At 47.5% G+C, this 22,059-nt stretch overlaps 1 protein-coding gene across 2 annotated transcripts in view; it reads left to right on the forward strand.

Annotated features, from left to right (window-relative positions):
- The first annotated feature begins 1,164 nt into the window (after nucleotides 1-1,164).
- The window catches only part of GRHL3 (grainyhead like transcription factor 3), a 37,431-nt gene continuing 16,536 nt past the window's right edge, over nucleotides 1,165-22,059 (forward strand). Inside the window, exons 1-6 of one of the 2 annotated variants that reach the window (XM_008062163.1) lie at nucleotides 1,165-1,411; nucleotides 13,834-14,020; nucleotides 18,721-18,782; nucleotides 20,559-20,904; nucleotides 21,154-21,227; nucleotides 21,719-21,872. In XM_008062163.1, coding sequence (XP_008060354.1) covers nucleotides 1,395-1,411; nucleotides 13,834-14,020; nucleotides 18,721-18,782; nucleotides 20,559-20,904; nucleotides 21,154-21,227; nucleotides 21,719-21,872 — 840 coding nt within the window. In that variant the 5' untranslated portion in view covers nucleotides 1,165-1,394. Of the gene's footprint in view, nucleotides 1,412-4,877; nucleotides 4,962-13,833; nucleotides 14,021-18,720; nucleotides 18,783-20,558; nucleotides 20,905-21,153; nucleotides 21,228-21,718; nucleotides 21,873-22,059 lie in introns of those variants that run through there. The other variant, XM_008062162.1, reaches the window with a different exon arrangement.

Consider the following 22,059-nt stretch of genomic DNA (forward strand, 5'->3'; position numbering starts at 1 on the left):
GAGATAATTTGCCAAAAGGAGAAGGGGGTGGGGAAAACAGAGAGAGTGGGGGAAAAGATACCAAGATCTTTGGCTTAGATTTAATTTCAAACTAATCCTGGCGGAAGCTCTTTTAAAAGCTCTAACATTCTCCTGTTTGCGTGTGTGGATATTCTGGGGTTTACCAACCTTGTTCTTTATAGAAGACAGCTCACAGCAATGATTTGACAATTACTTCATCTAACAGGCATCTGATTTCCCCCGAGTTCCCAATACACAACGAAGCACTCAGAGCCTGTGAAACGACCAGCTGGCTAAAGCTTCAGAGGTGGCCGACTTCAATTTTTCCATCCCTTCTGTGCTGACCAGAGGTATGTGGCTTGCCCACACCCCTTTCAGATCTGTATCACACCAAATAAAAGGCTGCTCCCCACCTTACTTCCCACCCCCTCGTCACCAACACACACACCTCCAGATCGTAAACTCCTCTAGCTTAGTAACCCTGTTTTTTGGCCTGTTTCTCTAGAACCCAGACTAGGGCCTAGCGCGCAATGGGTGCTCAATGAATGTCTGTTGACTTGAGGCCACTGACTTCAGTGCAAGGGGCAGCCAGATTTGGAGATGACTGAAGATTTGAATCTGGGCTCTGACACTCACTGGCTTGTGCCCTTGGGCAAGTCACTTTACCTCTCTGACCTCCATTTCCTCCCTCATCTGTAAAATGTGTGTCGGGGGAGAAAAGGTGAAGTGATAATAAATCTATCATAGTGGGTTGCTGTAAAAAGCAAAAGAAATCACCTAAAAAACTGTGAACGATTATTCACAAAGACGATATTACCTTAAGGAGAGAGCTCTGAAGATAAGAGAGTTTATACAGAGACTCACCTGGGGAAGATTTGCTTTCTCCTTTGAGAATTCCCCAATGGTAGAGGAGGGGAGGGGACAAAGGAATTGGGGGGGTTGTTTCTGGGTATCTGGGACACTAACTAGAAACAAGAATCAAGATTTCCTTTAAGCCAAGTATCTGTTTGTCTCTGTATTTTTCCTCTAGTTATCTTGCTTCTTTCCAACATTTTTTTCTCCTTCCCTCCTCCCTCATCTCCACCCCCCACCCCCTCACTAAGGAAGGAATTGGCTGGCTCCACCCAGTGGGTCCCCTATAGCTCCGCCCTACTCGGCAGACCAAGAGTTAACAGCTGCACCTGTTGAGCTATACCTACAGTCACCGGCACCTGTACCGGCAGCCAATCAGGGCCAGCGCTGCTTGGAACCTACCTGTCAGCAAAATCTCGACACCCAAACCTCAACATAAATCAAACACTTCCCTGGGCAGGGAATGTCTGTGTCAGGCAGGAATTAGAGACAAGCGGTCAGCAGAGCCTCAGTGCGGATCGTCGGAGCCTGGGAGCAGGAAGATGTCGAATGAACTTGAGTGAGTAAACATCGGTGGATGCCTGGCGCTCTCTGAGCGTGGAGGCTGGACGGGGTTTCCAGGAGGGGGAAGAGCAGGGAGGCCGGCGCCAGGATTCACAGAGCAATTTGTAAGGGTAAATGAATGGGCTGACGATCTTGCTTTGGCGTGTTGAGGCAAGCCCCCGTCTCAAGTTAGAGCTGAGTGTTTCCCTGGGAAAATAGTTTTTCTCTTTCTCTCGCTGAGCAGTTTCGAGCCAGGTAGAGAAACACAGGACTGAAACTGGGAAGGTTTTTGGCACCACTTTTTGATACTCTGAAGGGGCCTTAGAAATCAGAGACAGGCCCACTCCCATTGAGGCTCTCTATCTTCTTGCCAAAAGGAACTTCTTTGAGGTGGTTCTAAGAGCTGTCTTAGGCAGAGAGTTGAGTTTCTCTAAAGGGACTTGTTTGTTGGATTGGAACAATCCCAAGTGGGACGGTTACAGTGTGGTGGTTAGACATGTGCACACTCTGTGATGGGCCTGACCTAGGTTCAAATCCAGGCTCTGTCCTTCGTAAGCTGTGTAATCTTGGACAAGACATTCAACTTCTCTGAGCTTCATTTTCCTCATCCGGAAAATGGGCACAAGAATGCTTTGTTGAATTCTTGAAATAGTTAAATGTGATAAAAGCTGTAAAATGCTTTGCACATAATCAGGGTCTGAAGATGTGTTTAATTAAACGTGGTTGATTAAGTTCAGAGGTGGTTTTAAGGCTGGGGAAGCTGAGAAATGGTTTTCGATGAGGTCACCTCTGCTGATTGACAGGATGCATGTACCTTCCAGACCACATCTGGGATTTAGGATCCTGACTGGCTGGTGCTGACCTTTACCTTCAACAGTTTAGGATTCAGCCCTCAGAGAAGGTGGGGTGAGGCTAGGATCTGGACTCCTTTAGCCTGGATATAGGGAGCTGGCAGGAGAAGCCAAACCTCTTAAATATAGCCTCTCCTTTCCTGCCACCCTCAGAGGTGAGTGGGCAGAGGTAAGGGCTGAACCATCTTTTTTCTAGCTACTTCTCAATAGATTGTTTTAAGAACTTGAAGACTTGCAGGCAGAGCAGCTGGTGGGTTCTGACTGCAGACAGGTTTCTTCTATGTCACTAGCTAGCTCTAGGTCCTTCTGGGTTGGCCAATTATGTTGACAGTACTGTACAATCAATCACTGGGGTTAACAGGCATCAGATTTCCTCTGAATAAATTCCCCAGGGATGACAATGTGTGGACAACTGGACCACAACTAGAATAAGGGTAGCACTGGCGTTGACACCTGAGTTTGGGTGCCAGCTCTATCACTTAGAGCTGTGTGACCATGGGCAAGTCACATCTCCGTTTCTTCACCTGTAAACTGTGGCCAATAGTGGTGCCCACTTCAAGGAGTTGTTAGGGGGTGCAAAAATTTAAAAAGAGTGATTGCTTTTAAGCCCGGTAAGGAGTAAGCTAATAACATTACCGTTCCCTCATACAGAAATAACCGATCCACGAGCATTTCCGAACCTCTTGTTTTCTATTTTTCCATACTTTGAACACACACACACAAAAATCTTGAGATGTATCTCTATCCCTGTTAGACCTGCTGGTTAAACCTGCAGAGACTGCAGACAGTCAGGGAAGTCCTCAGGGGGTTACTTGAACAGAGAGGTTTCCTGCTTTTCTCCTCCCTATAATAACTTGAGTTTAAAGTCAGCTCCCCTGACAGCTGAGTCTTCTCCTTGCGGGGTGAAAGACGGAAGTCTGTGCCTGCTGAGTAATTGCGGGCAGACTCCGAAGCCACAGCTGGAGATGATTATAATGGCAGAGCCTGGGGGCTCAGCTGCCCCTGCAGATAAGGGGGAGACACCAAGTGCTTGGCTTGCAAGTTCTGAGCTGCTGCCTTGCTGCAGTCGGGCTTTTTTTGGCATTCCCCTGAAAAGGGCGCACATTCTGAGCCCGACGGATGACCGACGTTCGCCAGGCCCCGGTGTGGTGGGAAGGCTGGGCTTGGATCTGACTCTAAATCCTACCACTTACCCCCTGCAGGATCCTGGGGAATCTGTTTGTTCTCCCTGACCCTCAGTGTCCTCATCTGTCAAGTGAGGCTGTAGCACTTACCTGGCAGGAAAAACTGTGAGCTCCCGCACTGGCGGGAACCCCAAAACGCCGGCCGGAGGCGCAGGCCCGGGGGTAAGGCAGCCCTCGAAGGCTGGCTCCCGAGAAGCGTGGAGGCCGGCGGTGGATGTTATTCGCCAGCTCCAAGTAGCTGGCGGGTGGCGAGGGCGGCCTTTCATGTGGTCGGCCCAGCGCCGGGTGGGGCGCCGCCCTGCTCCGGGCCACTCCGGGTGCCTGGAGCCCGCAGCCTCGAGCCGCCCGAGGCCCGAGTAGCCGCAAGGGATGCTGGGGCGGCGGCCCGGGGCGCCGGAAGTCGCCGCTGACAGCCCGGGTCTCGCGGGAAAACAGCTGGCGCCTGCGTGCTGCTAGCAGCCGGCGCCCTGAGAGGCGACGGCGCCGTGGGCTCCCAAGAACCCGAGCCGCTGGTGGCCGCCAGTTCCTTTGGCGTGCCCTACTGTGTGCCCGGCCCGCCAGCACGCCCACCCCCGCCCCGCCACTCGGGCGGGAGAGCAGGGTCTCGGCCATTGGAGGACTCGGCACACAGTAGGTCCCTGGGGCGGAGGCGTCGCGTCGGATCCCGCAAAGCCTCGGCGGCCCGCAGTCTGGGCACCGCTGCTGTCTGGAATCTTCTCAACGCCCTCTCCCCATTCCCCCCATCCGCCGCCTTGCAGAGACTGGACTGGGCTGGGGGCGGGGAGGGGGGCGAGAGCCGTCGCAGGCGTGGACCCACGGCCTATCTGATCTCCCGGAGCCCCGGCTCCAGACTGCCTGGAGCTCTGAAAGAGTTAACCAGGAACGCCTCCCGCTGCGGTTTTGTGGTCGAAACCATGATTGCCAGGAGCAAATTTTTGTCGTGCACGAGATGTGTTATTAAAAGCCGGAGCCGAGCTGTTGGGGAATGGAAAGTTAAAAGCCCTCATTGAGCTCCGGCTGCGAAGCAGGCAGGCGCGGGGTCCGCCTGGGCTGCGAGGGGATAGGCGCCCGGGGCCGGCCTGGGGCTGGCCGCACAGTCCCCGCAACGTGTGGCCGAACCCAGCAGTCAGAGCTCCCGCGTGGAGGAACAGGAGGAGGAAAGGGCGGCAGAACCGAAACACGGATAGGTTCCTCGAGTTTTTGATAGCCAACGTGATGGAGCCCTGACCCGCACCTCGGACTGTGTGTGGAGTACCGGATAAATGCTGTGCTCCTTTAACCCTCCCACCAAGCCAGCCGGGGACAGGAGTGCAAATGCAGTTTTGCAGAAGAGGAAACCTAGGCTTGGCACCCCTGGGATCTTAGCTGGGTCTTAACGGAGGGGCCGGAACGTTGCACCGTGATATGCCACCCTGCCTTCTGTGCACTTAGACTTTGAAAATAGACAAGGAGATATGCCAGGCTGTTAACAGCGGTTATCTCTGAGTGGAAGAGTGAGGATGAATGTGGATTCTGTTCTTCCTATTTTTCTGTAGGCTCCATCTTTTGGGAATCATTATTTTTGAAAGAGAGAATTATTGGTTTACCTAGACACATTTCAAAATATGGTCCCTAGACCCGCATCATTATATCACCACCTGGGGACTTGTTAGAAATGCCAGTTCTTTGCCCCGCCCTAGATCTACTGAATATGAAACTTTTTTTGGTTGAGGGTAGGGCCCAGATAGAGCCCAGTATTATGTGTTGTGACAAGCCCTCCAGGTCATTCTAATGCATGTTCAAGTTTAAAAACCATTGGCCTAGAAGACCCTGCGGAGGATTGGGAGGCAGGAGGTTCCCAATCCACCACTGTCCTGTAGTGTAGCTGCTGAGTCAGCAGGCTAAGTGTGTAGCCCTGGGGTCACACCTGTATTTAAAGCCCAGCTCTGCCACCCATGGATCATGAGTCTTGGCTGAACTCTTCCACCTCTCCAAGTGTCAATTTCTGCATATGTAAAACAATGATAAAAATATATTCACCTCACAGGGCATGTGGAACAATGAAAAGGTACAAGGCTTGACTGCATTAAATAATTTAGTCCCTCTCTCCTTCCCTTGTCTTCCCTCCTCTCTTTGGAATTTAGCTTTCCCTTCTGTAAAATGCAGCAAATAATCCTGGCTAGCTGCCTTTCCTCTATTTTTCTTGCCCCCTAAAACTGAGAACTGACCTAGTGAAAGACTTGAAGGGAAGTTGTCTCACTGATATTTGGTGTTATTTCACTGGGACTTTCCAGGAGGTCAGCAAGAATTGGGAACATTCATGGACAGGGACAGTGTGACATTCACCTTTGTGTCCCCAGTGTCCAGCACGTGGCCTGGTACAGGATAATCCTTAGTGAATGTTTGTTGAATGAATCAATGAGTGAATGAATGAAGGGATGTGGCACCTCTGAGTTTAGAGATGGATTTCAACTTCTTTCACACCTCAGTTGAACAATTGAGAGAAAAAAATGAGAACTGGCAAGAAACCAAGAGAAAAATACAGCATGAAAGAAAAATTCCCATACAGGGAAGAATTTTTCAAAAGTGAGAAAGTGAGTTTCTGGTATAATTAGGAAAGGGCACATAATTTGCATGCAACTAAAAGTGTTTGCTGAAGTCTGACCACCCTCAGCTTGCCCACTTGGATCCAGATGACAAAGTTGATGGTGCTTGATCCTCTTATCTGGAAATCTCAGAGCATTAGTTCTGATTCTGTCAGCGAGGAAGAGAGGTCCCATTTATAGATGGGAGAAAGTGAGGCTGTGAATTGTGCAGTTTTCTGGGGACTACCCACAAACTGTTAGTAGTAATAATAATTATAGTTCATATCCTTATGTGCTGGCAGGGTGCTGATCACGTCACCTGCATTATCACATTGTACCTTCCAACGGTAATGCATCACAAAGTTGTACAGATTAAATAAGACAATGACAAGAAACTGTTTAGTTAGCACCTGGTACTTGGTAATCCCTCAGTGAACAGCAGCTATAATAATAATTCTGTGAGGCTGGTACTCTCATAGTCCCACAGTTTACACATAAGAAAACTGAGGCACAGTGTTATCAGGTTGCTTACCTAAAATAGCAGAGTTGGAACCAGGTCTATGTAGCTCTGGGGCCCACCCCTACAATCATGAATTCATACTGCCTCATTCAGACCGGAGTCACTGCAAAGTCATGTCCTACACTCTGGCATTTCCCCATTGAGGTCCCCAAATGAGCCCCCAGCCCATATGACAAGTCACATTTCACGATCTGCACCCAGAAAACCAGATGGGCCACTGGCAGGTACAAGGACCATGGGGACCCCTGTCATACCCAGGGAACACCTTGTGTAGGGTTTACTGAAAAGTGATTCTTCTGTGAACAGTTGTGTCAGGGCCTATCTGTGGGTGATTGGAGAGTGTGATTGATCACTGCTAATGAGGCTGGGTGGCTCATGGCAGGGTTTGGCAAGTCATTGACTGGGTGTATATGGGTGTCAACACCCAGCTCAGGTGGCCTTTTCCTCCTCAGGCTGAAAGGAATTGTTATCTAGCTTGCTGGATCTGTCCTGTGCCAGGTACCTCCTTTGGAGAGACTTGAGGCTACCCCCCATAGTGGTGGGTTTTCTACCACCTTTTGAAAAGTTGAGTAAGAGTCCTTTATTTTCCATCTCTGAATTATTAAGATGCCCATGATTGAACTAAGTACTGAATAGGAAGCTAGGAGGCTTGAGTCCCAGTCCTGCTGTATGCTGTGGGGTGTCCTTAGGCACGTCCCCCCTGAGATGAGATTTCTAAGGTCTCTGTACCCTATGTTGCTAGGGTTTTAGTAGAAGGAAATGATACCAAAAGCCCTTAGCTAATGGCTGAGACAGCATTTGCTTAGTCTTATTGGGAGTAGCTCAGGGAGAAAGCAGCAGGCACTTCGAGTCAGAAGGACCTCATTGGGATGTAACCCCACTTCAGACTTTTGCCATACTGGTGCCCAGAATGATGCATGTTGGAGTCAGTAGGCTGACTGGGTATGCAGCAGCTGGTACCACACCCCTTCCGTGCTGTGGGCTCAGATTGAACTGCTGGGGAAAGGCCCCACCCACCCTAGAGCCACTGCCTGGGTGGTTTGCATCTCCCCACAAGCGAGGAACAAGAAGCCTTAGTTCATAGTCTGTGCTTCTCTCTCTTAATATTGTGTCCAACTCTCTCCCAAATTGAGGAGAAGCCAACTTGGGAGGCTCTGAGAAGGTGGCTTTGTGAAGATTCTGGATGCTGGAGGCCTGAAACCTCAGTTCTAAGCCTGATGCCTCAAGTTGTCAGCTAGGTGGCCTTAGGCAAACCAATGACCCTCTCTGTGGCTCAGTTTCTCCTGCTGTCAGACGAGGACAGTCATACCTTCTCTCCCAACCTTTCAGGGGCGTTGTAGGATCAGAGGTGATGACAGATGTATGAGAAGCATGTTGAAAAATATAACACTCTATGCAAATGTGAAGGATTATCAAATCTTGGACTTGCATTTCCTCCTAGGTGGGCTGGCCTTCCTTAAAACAGGGTGACATATGCAAAGCACCTGACTCATACCTGGCACACAGTAGGCGGACAAGCTCTGGGAGTTGTCCCAGGCTAATGCCTTTGATTTTGCCTTTCTTTTCATCTGGCAGGTCCAAGGTCCTCCCCACCCATCTCCATTCTCCCTCTTCCCCTTCACCCATCTCCTCAACCAACATCTGTCATTCCCCTAGATTTAGGCAGGTCAGAAGACCTCCTGCTTCTTTTTCCTCATAGCTTTCTTCACCTATCTAATATTAGCTGTTGATTTTTGTGGTTGTTTCTGTCTTGCTGCCACTAAAATGCAACCTCTGTGTCAGCAAGGATGACTGTGTTGTCTTCTCCTACGACAGGTTCTGGCACATAGTAGTTACTTGATAAATATTTGTTAAGGTAATGGATGGATGCCATCCAAGTTTATTGCTTTTTTCCTGTCATCCCACATCCCTTGGAAACCAATGGTTTGGTAGAAAAGTGACTAGTCACAGAATTCCCAGGCCAGATTCTAGGAGTCCTGGCTTCACTCGTCCAGCCCCCTGCAATAGGTCATCTAACATCTCTGTCGTCTATTTTCTGGTCTGTAAAGTAGGGATAATAACACATGTATGTTGGGAGACTCTACGAGATAATGAATAAAAATCAAGGCAAGGTGTTATTACACTGTCTCTTGTCTCTTTTGAACAGAACCTGGTTCACAGACTGGAGGCTTGGGGGTATGATAATTTAAGAACCTCAGACAGAGTCTCTTTACGCTTTACTCTCATTTGGGGGTTCTGGGATGATGATGGCTATTATTTACTGAGTGATTATTCTCTGACAGGCTCTTGGCTAAGCATATTTCTCACGTTAATGCACTTAATTTCCCTAACAACTCATGAGATTAACCCTACTCTAAAGCAGTCACCCCAATGACTCTCTATTATATTACTATGTTCTAATTTTCTTCACAGCAGTTGGATCACTAAAATTAGCTCATTTACCTACTTGTTTATGGTCTGTCTTCCCCAATTAGACTGTAAGTTCCCTGGGAGCAGAGCCTTATCTGTCTTATTCTTGGCTGATTCCCCAGCGTCTAGGAGAGTCTCTGGTGCACAGAAGACACTCAATAGAACCATTTAACAGATGAGAAAATAGGTTCAGAAGAGCTAAGACACATAGTTACCAAACCCATGGGCTGTGATCCTGGTACTTCTTCCTTCTATGGTATCACAGGTTCTGCTTTGCAGTGCCTTGGTAGAGATCTGATGTCAGAAATGTTGCCCAGGGCAAAGTCTTCTCCCGCTCTCCACCTTCCCCATTCTTTTTTTACTTTCTGATAGCTTAAGAGTTCTGTCTGGATTGCCTGAGCCCGCGGGTTTGAGACCCGCCTGGGCAACTTGGCGAGACCTCATCTCTACAATAAGTCAAAAAAATTAGCCGGTTGTGGTAGTGTGTGCCTGTAGTTCCAGCTACTTGGAAGGCTGAGGCGGAAGGATCGCCGGAGCCCAGCAGGTCGAGGCTGTGGTGGCCGGGAGCGGCCACTGCACTCCAGTCTGGATGACAGAGTGAGACTCCAATTCAAAAAGACCCAAAAAAATCCAAAAAAGAGTTCTGTCTTGGACACCAACAGAGAGTTAGTGGAGACCCTGAGAAAGGTGACCTCACAGGCTGGGAGTCTCCCCATTTCCCCTCTTTGTTCTGGCCCTGTCACCCATGAGTACTACTCACTCCTTCTTGGAACCCTTTTCACATTGATCAAGCATCAGCTCCCTGGAGAACTTTTTTTTCTGTCTTACCTACTGGTTCCTCAATCCTCATTTCCAATCTTCAGGAGATCAGAGAGCCAAAAGTCAGTAAAACGGATGTAGTAATAGTACTTGACTTGCAGGGTTGTCGTGGGAATTAAGTGATATAATAATTCATGAAAAGTGCTTATCCATTGTCAAGACTTTCTAGAAGCCAAATGCCTAGTCTTGGAACATGAGGTTGATTGGTGTCATGGAAACCAGGACGGTTAGGGCTGCCAGCACCTGCCAGAGACTCTTCCACTTGTCACCTTGCCTTCTCATCCCTCCTGCCTTGTGTGGGTGGGAAATTCCTTTCTGCCTTGCAGCAGATAATTGGTTCAGTGTATTCCAGAGGAGGGAAATTTCCAGAATAGGAAAAATATCTAGAAAAGAAACCAGCACACGGGTTAAGAGCTACATCGTGCAATCCTGCAGGTCCAAGTTCAAGTTAAGCTCCCATCGTTCATTGGTTGAGTGACCTTGAACAGGTGATATTGCTGGTGTGAGTCTCAATTTCCCCTTCTGTAAAAGGAGAGGATAATTTCTATCAGGGCTTTTGTGTGGAGTAGATGAGATGACACTCAAAGATATTTGACTCTTTGTCTACCTTTGGTAAATGCTTAAGGTTCAGAAGTTGCTGTTTATCAGGGAATCAGACTTTGGGATCCCTGCAGGATGGATTGGAGATCTTTGTAGGCTAGAAAATCTCTTAGGTGAACAACAAACATTGTCTGTTCTTTTGTTTTTGTGGGACTTTGTTGTTGTCTTCTAAAATGAATTTGGTTTAAAGGGTAACATAACTCTTAGCACCAAAGCTGATAATGGTCATTCCAGAGTCAGCAAATTGGGGCTCCAGGCCTAGACCTGCCACTGACTTGCAGGGTGACCATTTCTTGTACCACGTTGCAACCCCTCAATGTATAGCTCTAAGCTGGCCTGGAACTCCATGATGCTTGTGTGTATTAAGCATTTGGTATGTGCCTGGCATCGTTTTAAGCATTTTTCTTTTGGCAGTGCACTTAATCCTCATAACCCTACATGTTTGTTACTTTTATTAGACTGTTTTACGAATGAGAAGCAGTGCTAACCACTGGTGGTCCCTGTTGCCCCAGGGGGTGGGGCCCATCAGCATTTCCCTGCTTTTCCAGTGCCTCCTTGGTTTGGGAGTTCTCTTAACGCTGGCGCTAGGCAGAGAGCTACTCAGTCAATTTCTCTAACTCCAGCCCTATGAGGCAGTTAGGAGAGGCCTCTTCTCACCTGTTCACCTTAAGGCCCCTTGATTTATAGCAGCAGAAATTCAGGGTGTACATCATTCTCTGCACCCCTAGAGCAGGAAGCTTTCTGTCATTTCTCTTTCCTGTGTGACAGCTCCATCTCCCTGTACCCTGGGGCCCAGTGGGATGGGTGACACTGCCCTGGATGAAGCCCCTGGGAGAACTGGTGACCACCATGTGCCTAGGTATAAACCTGGTCTGCTGTTCCCACTTAAGTCTGAGAATGTGGGCATCAACGGCTGGGTGGCAGAATGGCACTTCACTTCCTGCACATGGTCATGGGGTTCCTGCCCACCCACTACTCTGCCACTGTGCTGCATCTGGCCATGGACGTGTTTCCCTGCTGTTTTAAAGACTGTCTTTTTGCAAATGGAAAAGCAGTGTGGCTGAGTGGGAAGTACATGACTTTGGAGCTAGATAAGTCTGAGTTTAAATCCTGGCTGAATCAGGAACTAGCTGGGTGATCCTGGGCATTTTGTTATTCTCTCCAAAAATCAGGTTTCTTCTTTACAGATGAAGCAGATGGCCTTTACCTTGTAGTGTCCTTGTAAGAAGCAGACCTAATGCATGGAGAGTATCCGTATGCCTCATAGCAAATAGCAGCTAGTGTTGTTCCTATGTGCCCGGCATGGGTGAGTCTATCAGGCCCACGTGGAAAGGGACGCACTGGAACACCAGGAGACCAGTCAGTGCCCACTTCATCTCTGGGGCCCTCTTTGGTAGCCTGTCCACCCCATCTTCCTGCCTACCACTGTCCTTCACACACTGTTTGCTCTAAATTGAACTCAAACAGAACTGTCCCACACCTATGTCTTTGCTCATGATTAAGAGCATGTGCTATACCATTGATTCCTCAAAATGTGATCTCGAGATTACCGGCATCAGCATCACCAAGGAAGTTGTTAGAAATGCAGTTTCTCAGCCACCCCAGATCTAGTAAATCAGAAACTCTAGGGGCAGCGCCCAGCAATCTGTGTTTTTTTAATTAATTTTTTATTTATAATTGAGACATAATACATATCTATAAGGTATAGTGTGAGTTTCAATGTGTGTATGTATATTGTATAATGATCAAATCAGGGTAATTACATACCCATCACTTTAAACATTTATCATTTCTTTGTGATGATGACATTCAGAATCTTAGCCTAGAAGTTCAAGACCAGCCTGGGAAACAGCAAAACCTCATCTCTACAAAAAACTAGCCAGGTGTAATAGCACGTCCCTATAGTCCAATTTCTTGGGATGCTGAGGTGGAAGGGTCGCCTGAGTCCAGGAGGTCAAGGTTGCCATGATTGCCATGATCATGCTACTGTACTCTAGCCTGAGCAACATAGTGAAACCGAAATTCAAAAAAAAAAGAATAGATATTATTTTTACCATTATCCTTATTATTCTGTAATTAGGTCCCCATCCCTGCTCCTTCCTACCATTTTTTGAGTGAAATAATCCCCAGTGCTAAGTTTTCCCTACTAAAATGCCTCTTCCCAAAAACCTGTCCTGATCTCTTTCCTTGGAGCCCATGTGGTGGTTTGTCCCTTGAGCTGTAGTGCCTTGTATCTGTCTCAGCACCAGTGCCCAGGTCCTGCCTGCCTCTATGTGCCCTGTGGCATTCAATTCCAGGTCCTGGGTTCTGAGCAGCTGCTTGGGCACTGTATGATAAACATTGGTCTGAAATGCCATTTCCTAAGACCAGGTCCTTCCTCACCGCAGGGTCATTAGCCATGCTTTCTCCCAGATTTGAAATCATCTGCAGCCTTCTGTGTCATTCATGATCTTTTTTTCCTTCCTTTTTTTGAGTTAGAGTCTTACTCTGTCACCCAAGCTGGAGTACAGTGGCATGATCACAGATACTGCAGCCTCAACCTGCTGGACTTAGGTAATCCTTCCACCTCATCCTTCCAAGCAGCTAGGATTACAGGTGCATGCCACCATGACCAGCTAAATTTTTTGATTTATTGTAGAGATTAGGTCTCATTGTGTTACCTAGGCTGGTCTTGAACTCCTGGGCTCAGGCAATCCTCTCACCTTGGCCTCCCAAAGTGCTGAGATTACAGGTGTGGGTCACCATGCCCAGCCTGTATGTTCGTGGTCTTAAGTACAACTTCTTCAGAAGAACCCATGATGGATTATCTGGAGATTTGATTCTTTTTTTTTTTTTTCTTTTTTTTTGAGTCAGAGTCACTCTGTCACCCAGGCTGGAGTGCAATGGCACACGCACGGTCACCCCAGCATCGACCTGCTGGGCTCTGGCAATCCTTCTGCCTCAGTCTTCCCAGTAGTCAGAACTATAGGTGCGCACTACCACCACCCGGCTAGTTTTTGATTGATTGTAGAGACGAGGTCTTGCCAAGTTGCCTGGGCAGGTTTCGAACCCACGGACTCAGGCAATCCACTCACCTTGGCCTCCCAAATTGCTGGGATTACAGGCTGAGCCACCGAGCCTGGCCTGAGATTTGATTCTTAGCCATGTTGCAGCTTGTCACTGTCATTTCCCAATTGCATTGATTGCCCTTGAGTAAGTGTCTACTATGGAAGTATTTTCCTGAATCCTCTCTGTAACTTTGCAAGATCAGGATGATGGTTCTCATGTTGAAGATGAGGGAACCGAGGTCCTAGGTCTGCAGCTTCTAAATGGCAGCATTTGGTATTGATCTAGCTTCAGGGTTTGGGCCTATTTCGCTGCCTAATGTGACAGAAGAAGAAGCAGTTTCAAGTTTTCAAAGCTAGTGTCTCCCTGGGCATTGGCCTGAGGCTGTCCATTCATGGACCTTTCTCTAGGACAGCCCAAATTTGACCTTCCTTACTTGCATTCAGTTTCAGGTCTGTGCGGCTGCTAAAGAATGACCCAGTTACCTTCCAGAAGTTCCCTTACACTAGTGAGGATGAGGCCTGGAAGACATACCTAGAAAACCCTTTGACAGCCGCCACGAAGGCCATGATGAGAGTCAATGGGGACGATGACAGCGTTGCAGCCTTGAGCTTCCTCTACGATTACTATATGGTACGTCCATCCCCTCTGGGCATGCCCACTTCCAACTGAACATGTGTCTCTGCTTTTAGGTCTCATAACTCAGCAGCCCTCCATGACCACCCTGCCTCTCATCTCTGGGCCTTTGCACTTGCTGTTGCTTCTGCATGGCACCCTTTCTTTCCCCTGGCTAAACCCTACTCTCAGCTTAAATGTTACCTCATTCATTCATTGCTGGGAGGCTTTCTTGGGTCTCCTTTTCTGTGTCTCATCTGGGCACCCTCAACCACCAACAGCATCCTTGACTCTATCCTGTTTATGTATTTATTTATTTATTTAGATTCAAGGAGTACACATGTGTATTTATTACATGGACATATTGGGTAGTAGCATGGAGGGTCTCAGGTGGTCCATTCTCCAGATAGTGAACATTGTGTCCCGGGGGAAGTTTCTGAACCCTAACCCCTTCCCTCTTATTGGTGTCCCTAGTGTCTATTATTTCCATCCCACACATGAGTGAGAACATGCAGTGTTTGGTTTTCTGTTTCTGAGTCCATTTACTTAGGATGACGATCTCCAGCTGCATTCATATTGCTGCAAAGGACATAATTTCATTCTTTTTATGACTGCATAGTATTCCATGGGGTATATATATCACGTTTTCATTATCCACTGATCAGTTGATGGGCATTTAGGCTGATTCCATATCTTTGCAATTGTGAGTTGTACTACAGTGAACATGCAGGTGCAGATGTCTCTTTTATATAACGACCTATGCTCCTTAGGGTAGATACCTAGTAATGGGATTGCTGGATCAAATGGTAGATCTACTCTAGTTCTTTGAGTAATCTCCATAACATTTTCCATAGAGGTTGTACTAATTTACACTCCCACCAACAGTGTATAAGTGTTTCCTTTTCTTCTCATCCATGCTAGCATCTTTTGTTTTTTTATTTTTTTAATAGTGGCCATTCTAACTGTTATAAGGTGATATCTCATTGTGATTTAATTTGCATTTCCCTGATTATGAGTGATGTGGAGCATTTTTTCATATGTTTGTTGGTCATTTGTATATCTTCTTTTGAGAGATGTCTATTTATGTCATTTGCCCACTTTTTAATGGAGTTATTTGCTTTTTTCTTGCTGATTGGTTTTTTTGTAGATTCTGGATGTTAGTCCTTTGTCATATGTATAGTTTGTGAATATGTTTTCCCATTCTGTAAGTTGCCTGTTTGCTCTGTTGATTATTTCTTTTGCTGTGCAGAAGCTTTTTAGTTTGAATAAGTCCCACTTATTTATTTTTGTTTTAGTTGCATTTGCTTTCAGGGTTTTAGCCATAAATTCTTTTGCTCCATAAGAGGTTTTCTTCTAGGATTTTTATGGTTTCAGGTCTGATATTTAAGTCTTTAATCCATCTTGAGTTGATTTTTGTATATGGGGAGAGATAGGGATCAAGTTTCATTTTTCTGCATGTAGTTATTCAATTTTCCCAGCACCATTTGTTGAATAGGGTGTCATTTCCCCAGTGTGTGTTTTTGTCTGCTTTGTCAAAGATCAGCTGGTTGTAGGTATTTGGGTTTGTTTCTGGATTCTCTATTCTGTTCCATTAGTCCATGTGTATGCTCTTGTACCAGTACCATGCTATTTTAGTTACTACAACCTTGTAGTATAATTTGAAGTCAGGTTATGTGATAACTCCAGCTCTGTTCTTTTTGCTTAGGATTGCTTTGGCTATTCTGACTCTTTTTTGGTTTGAATTTTAGGATTGTTTTTCTAATTCTGTGAAAAATAATGTTGATAGTTGGATAGGGATTACATTGAATCTGTAGATTACTTTGAGTAATGTGGTCATTTTTTAATAATGTTGATTCTTCCAGTTCATGAGCATAGGATGTTTCTCCATTTGTGTCCTCTGCAATTTCTTTCATTAGAGTTTTGTAGTTCTCCTTGTAGAGATCTTTCACATTGGTTAAATATATTCCTAGGTATTTTACCTTTCTGGCTGCTATTGTAAGTAGAAATGAGTTCTTTTGATTCTCAGCTTGGTTGCTATTGGTGTATAGCAGTGCTACTGATTTGTGTGTGTTAATTTTGTATCCTGAAACTTTACTGAATTCACTTATCAAGTCCAGAGGTCTTTTGAAGGAGTCATTAGGGTTTTATAGGTATAAGATTATATGTTATCAGTATGCAGAGATAGTTTGATTTCTTCTTTTCCAATTTGTATTCCTTTTATTTCTTTTCTTGCCAGATTGCTCTGGCTAGGACTTCCGACTCTATCCTTAGTTGCTATGTGCACATTTCTTTCTCCATCTCCCCCATGACACTGAACTTTTGGAGGGCAGTAATGTCATGATCATTACTGAGTCCCTGGCACACCACACAGCCTGTTTCACAGTGCATGATATGTTTTGACGGAGTAGACAAGTGCTGCCCACCCCTTGCCTTAGCCAAGCACACTCTATAAAAGCAGCATCCCCACCCTGCTGTCTTCTTTCGGCCCTGACCTCTGACCACACCAAGTTCCATCATCCCCACTGCCTGGGCCAGCCCTGCCACTGGAACACACCTTCTGCTCTTTAACCGAGTCCCTTCCTTCAAGGCACTTCCCAGATCCTGTCTTCTCTTGGAAACCATCCTGCCATGTTGCCTCCTTCTCCCAAGGGTTTTACTTTCTTTCCTGTCTCTGCTGCCATTACATCTTTTGTTGTTCTCTAATTGTTTCCAGGACCTTGGCCTTGTCTCTGCAAGACTGCTGGTGCCTGAGAACAGGAGTTAGGCCTCCCTTCTATATCTGAGAAGTGGGGCTTGAACCAGTCAGTAATCATAAAAATATAACACATGTGATGCAACCCACCTTCCACTTCCAGTACCTGTGCCAGACATTACTAATGGATTACAGTCTGTATTCTCACCGAGAGGCCCATGATCTCACATGGGACTGCAGAATCTTTGTCAACATAGTAGTTCAGGCATCCCTTACCCATCTATCTGAATTGTCACAAGACAGCAAACTTACTTGCTATCTATGGGCTGAGTGATTGCTCCAAGAGACTTTCCTAGATTTGGAGATGGGAGACATCAGTAGCCAGCCAATTGTTGAGATAATGGGCTCTGAACTTGAGGACTGAAAGCCACCTTATAAATAGGTCTTCAAACTTAGTTGCCCAAAGAGTATTTTATCCACTCTACCACAAGAAGAAAGGCAAATACTCTGCATGAATTCAGAGGGCAAGAGAGTGTAGGGGGACATGGCTTCAGATAGGAGGGAGGCCTCAAACTATCTCTCCAGCTTTGGATCTCCTCCTGGAGTGGTATGGTTATCCTACCCTACCTCTTCCCCAGCAGACTGATAGCACCCTGATAGTGTTCATCCCAGGCCAATGAAAAAGGAATTTGAATGGCTTTCTCTGCTTAGGGCCATGGTAGGAGCCAGAATTCTAGGTATGGGTTCAAACCCCAGGTTGGGGTTTGTAGGTCAAGGTTGGACCATAAAATAAAATCCAGCACCATCCTCCCTGGGCAAGAGGCCATTTCCAAGGCCAGAATGGTGGGGACAGGCTCTGAAGGTGAATGTGTAGTATTAGTTTTAGTGAGGTACACTGTCTTGGTGAGATACACCTGCCCTGCCCTTCCCCTCCCAGAGTACTCTGTATTCAAAGCAGCCCTGTGGACAGTGAGGATGTGGTCTGATGGTTTGGAAAGGGCATTAAGTTGGGAGGTGGAGCCCTAGTCCTGCCAAATGTGGCCTTCAGCAATCTAGTGCTAAAGGCAGCCACTTATCATTTCTTATTGAATGCCTGGTACTGTGTCGGGCACCTTCCCTCATTCTCTCCCATGGGATATGGTTAAAAACCCAGGCTTTGGAGTCCCCAGACTGGATTGGAGTCCTGGCTCTGGCTTTATCAGCCTTAGGAACAGATGAGTTAGAATGTTCTAAGATATAGCAATATTACAATCATGAAAGGTCACATTTATATAACTCTTTCCATGTGCCTAGGTGCTGTTCTAAGCACTGAGAACAATTCCTGAGGTTGGTATTACTATTATTGTCCCTGTTCTTACAGATGAGAATTTGAGGTACAGAGAGGTTAAAGAACTTGCACAAGGTCACACAGCTAGTATGTGGCAGATCTAGGAATTGAACCCCAAAAATCTGGACTCAGATTCCATGCTCCTAAGCACTAAAACAACAGAGTCTTTCTGAGCCTCGGTTTCTTCTTCCATATAATGGTGATGATGTTAGATATCTCAGAGTGACTGTGAGGGTTAACTTCGAGGATAGAAGGCACTTAGTATAAGGTCTAGTACATAAGAAGTACTCTATTTAAAAACGCTGAGTATTTTTAAACAAATCTTCATAATCTCCTTGAAGTAGGTATTATAATCCCCCACTTGACAGATGAAGAAACTGAGTCTCAGAGAGAGGTAGTCATTTATCCAAAGTTACAGTGCACTTTCAAGTGGCAAAGCTAGGACTTAAGCCAAGCCTGCCTGACTCCAAATTTCATGCTCCCTAACTACTAAGTTTGAGGTACTTCTTCCCAGTTCCTGATCTGGGACTCAGACTAATGGTGGCTGGAGCTCCTGCCTGCTTGAAGTACTCGAGGGGTTTCTCCCAGCAACCAAGGTTGCTCCCCTGCCGGGTCAAAGCCACTGACTAGAGGAGCCTGAGGTTCCTACAGCCAGATCTTAGCAAAGAGCCGTGTATAAATCCTTTCCTCTCCTCGCAGGGCCCCAAGGAGAAGCGGATACTGTCCTCCAGCACTGGGGGCAGGAACGACCAAGGAAAGAGGTGAGGCTTGCCAGGTGTCTCTGCCTTTGCCCTTCCCCTCACCCCACTCCTACCTCCACCTCACTCCCACCCCTCCACCCTCACCTCCACCTCTGACCTCTTCATCACCGGGCTGACTTATCCGAAGGCACAGGAGGCACAGTGCTGAGGACACACATTTTGGCGCCCTTGAGAGTGTTTTATCTCAAAGTTAGAAGAAAAAATTAATTTAACCCCACCTGGATTATGTTTGTTTTTATACCAGTGCAATTGGAAAAGATATTGTAGAATTTTTTGAAGGGGCTGGTGAAGTAGAAGAGCTGAGGGCCCACGAAAATCATAATGAAACTGCGTGCGCGCGCACACACACACACACACACACACACACACACACACACACACACACACACACACCCCCTAGATGCCTGTGGGCCGTGTGGGCTGGAGTTTACTGAAAACAGACTTCAAAGCCTTGTAGTGGAAAAGCCCTGGAGGCAGCTTTTCTGTCCACTCCAAACCCTTCTACCTTCAGCCTCTTGGGGAGAGAGACCTGAGCCAGGGAGGGGACATCTGGGTTCCCATCTGGGTTCCCATACTTCTTCCCCTAGCTTGCTGGGCCTCTGCCTGGCGTCAGCGCCTCGGGGCACCGGTGTTCCTTTTCTGTAGAAGCAGCCCAGTCTGTACCCATGGCTAGATGAGCACCTTGCCCTCTTTCTCTACTTTCTCCTTCTCTGCCAATTAGGTGACCTTTCAAATGACCCTGTAGGACTTCTGCTGGGAAGCCCTCTGGACCTCTGTCTGCCTTCCAGAAAATCCAAACTGCTAAGGCAGGCTTGGCAGCTCTTCTCATATCCCAGGGAGCATGTGGGGATGGGGCTCAGGGCCACTCCCCTCCACTGCCAGAAACAGTGGGTTTGTGTGCACAGGGGCCTTTCTCAAAACTAATCTTTAGAGATGTTATTAACTCTTCTAGTTTCAAAAGCCATTTCTGTTTCTTGCAAAAGATGCAAACTCTGTAGAAATGTATAAAGTAAAAAATAACATTTTCCTGTAATCCTCCACCCAGTCCCCCGTAGCAGTCTGGGGTACAATCTTCTAGACCACGTTCTTTTTTTTCTTTTTTTGGGGGGGGTTGAAGTCTCACTCCATCGTCCAGACTGGAGTGCAGTAGCACACTCCCAGCCACTGCAGCCTCGACCTGCTGGGCTCCGACAATCCTTCCGCCTCAGCCTTCCAAGTAGCTGGAACTACAGGCATGTGCCACCACGCCTGGCTAATTTTTTAATTTATTGTAGAGATGAGGTCTCGCCAAGTTGCTCAGGCTGGTCTCAAACCCCAGGCTCAGACAATCCTCTCGCCGCCACCTCCCAAAAATTACAGGCTTGAACCACTGCACCCAACCCCAGACCACATCTCAACATGTGTTAACTGTACTCGCCGGTACACAGTATCCCACATACACATGCCTGGCACACTGCATACCTCCCCACAGAATGCCTCAAGACAGGGGTTTTGAAGTGAGGACATTTGACTCTGGCTAAGAAATAAGTGACTACACTTTCAGTGTTTTAAGTGAACAAGTACTGTGATGGGTAAAACAGATGTTTCCCCTTAACCCTGAGCTGTACTTGGCTCCATTCTCAACACTCTCCTCCCTGCTCCTCACATAGCCACCAACCAGCCTACTGCAGTGTCTTATTCATGCATATTGGGGGTCTGTAACATATCAAGTGGCATAAGAGCTTTGTGTCCACGTAATGGTCAACCTCCAGTCTAGCCCCTTGGCTCCCTCCCCAGGCACTACCATGGCATGGAGTATGAGACGGACCTTGCTCCCCTGGAAAGCCCCACCCACCTCATGAAGTTCCTGACAGAGAACGTGTCTGGAACCCCAGAGTACCCAGATCTGCTCAAGAAGAACAACCTGATAAGCTTGGAGGGGCCCGTGCCCGCCCCGGGCAAGGCAGCTCCCCTCCCCCCAGGTCCCAGCAAGCTAGAGGCTGGCTCTGTGGACAGTTACCTGCTACCCACCAGCGATATGTATGACAGCAGCTCCCTCAACTCCTTGTTTGAGAGTATTCATGGGGTGCCGCCCACACAACGCTGGCAGCCAGACAGCACCTTCAAAGATGACCCACAGGAGGTAAGGGCCCACCCCCATGCCCCTCACAGCATAGATATGTGCATGCATGTACAGAAGGAGAGAGAAGATCATGAAAAGGTCAGAACTTTGGAATCTAGGAGAAAGTCCTAGAGTCAAGACTGGGCTGCCGTGTACTGTTGTTCAAGTTGTACGCTGCACAACCTGCACAGCTATATGTATAGCCATGGGCAGAGGCCCCCACAGACTGAATGTGGCCATTTATTTTCTTGGAATTGTGTTTCTCTGCAGTCATTGCTCTTCCCAGATATCCTGAAAACATCCCCGGAACCATCATGTCCAGAGGACTATCCTAGTCTCAAAAGGTAATTTGGCCTGGACCCTTGACCATTTGGGTAGTGGACAATGGATGGGGAGCTGCAGGCAGAGCCCCACACTGTCCCCCGAGCATAGCAGGCATAATCATGAATGAAGAGAGGGGCGTGAAGGCAGATAAAGGAGAGAGAATGTTTTCCACATCCCTTTCCTGGGCTGTGACAGGGAGCTCAGAGCTTAGCACCCTATTCGAAAACTGAAGTTTGGTTACCCGTAGTTTCCTCTGTGGCTTTGTTGCCCCTCACAGGTCTCTCTGATTTTCACTGGGCCTTTATTATTCAGCAGGATTGTGGCTCAAGAAAGTCATTAAATAGAACCCCCAAAATGTAGAAACTGAGGCCCGAGGAAGTGAAGTGACTTACCGAGGTCACACAGTGAATCCATAACACAGCCACAGGCCTCCTGCCTCACTGCATCTGCACTGCTTTTGCCTGGAAGCCCATCCTCACTGTCCTTCTCCTCCTCCTCCTCCTCCCTGCAGTGACTTTGAATATACCCTGGGCTCCCCCAAAGCCATCCACATCAAGTCAGGCGAGTCTCCCATGGCCTATCTCAACAAGGGCCAGTTCTACCCTGTCACCCTGCGGACTCCAGCAGGTGGCAAAGGCCTTGCCTTGTCCTCCAACAAAGTCAAGGTGCGTTGGCCCTGGAGCAGCTTGGGAAGGGGTGAAGGTTTAAGACATACCTCCTGGTCGTGCCAGCTGGGGACCTCGGGGAGAGGCTGTCTGGAACACAGGGCCCATTGCCATGGGGTTGGGAAAACGGAGGAGAAAGGGCAGGGCCATTGGACCTAAGCTCTGGGAAGGGGCTGGGACTGCTTGG

This window comes from Carlito syrichta, unplaced genomic scaffold (genome assembly GCF_000164805.1).
Source record: "Carlito syrichta isolate Samal-C Ts95f unplaced genomic scaffold, Tarsius_syrichta-2.0.1 Scaffold305659, whole genome shotgun sequence".
NCBI lineage: Eukaryota > Metazoa > Chordata > Mammalia > Primates > Tarsiidae > Carlito > Carlito syrichta.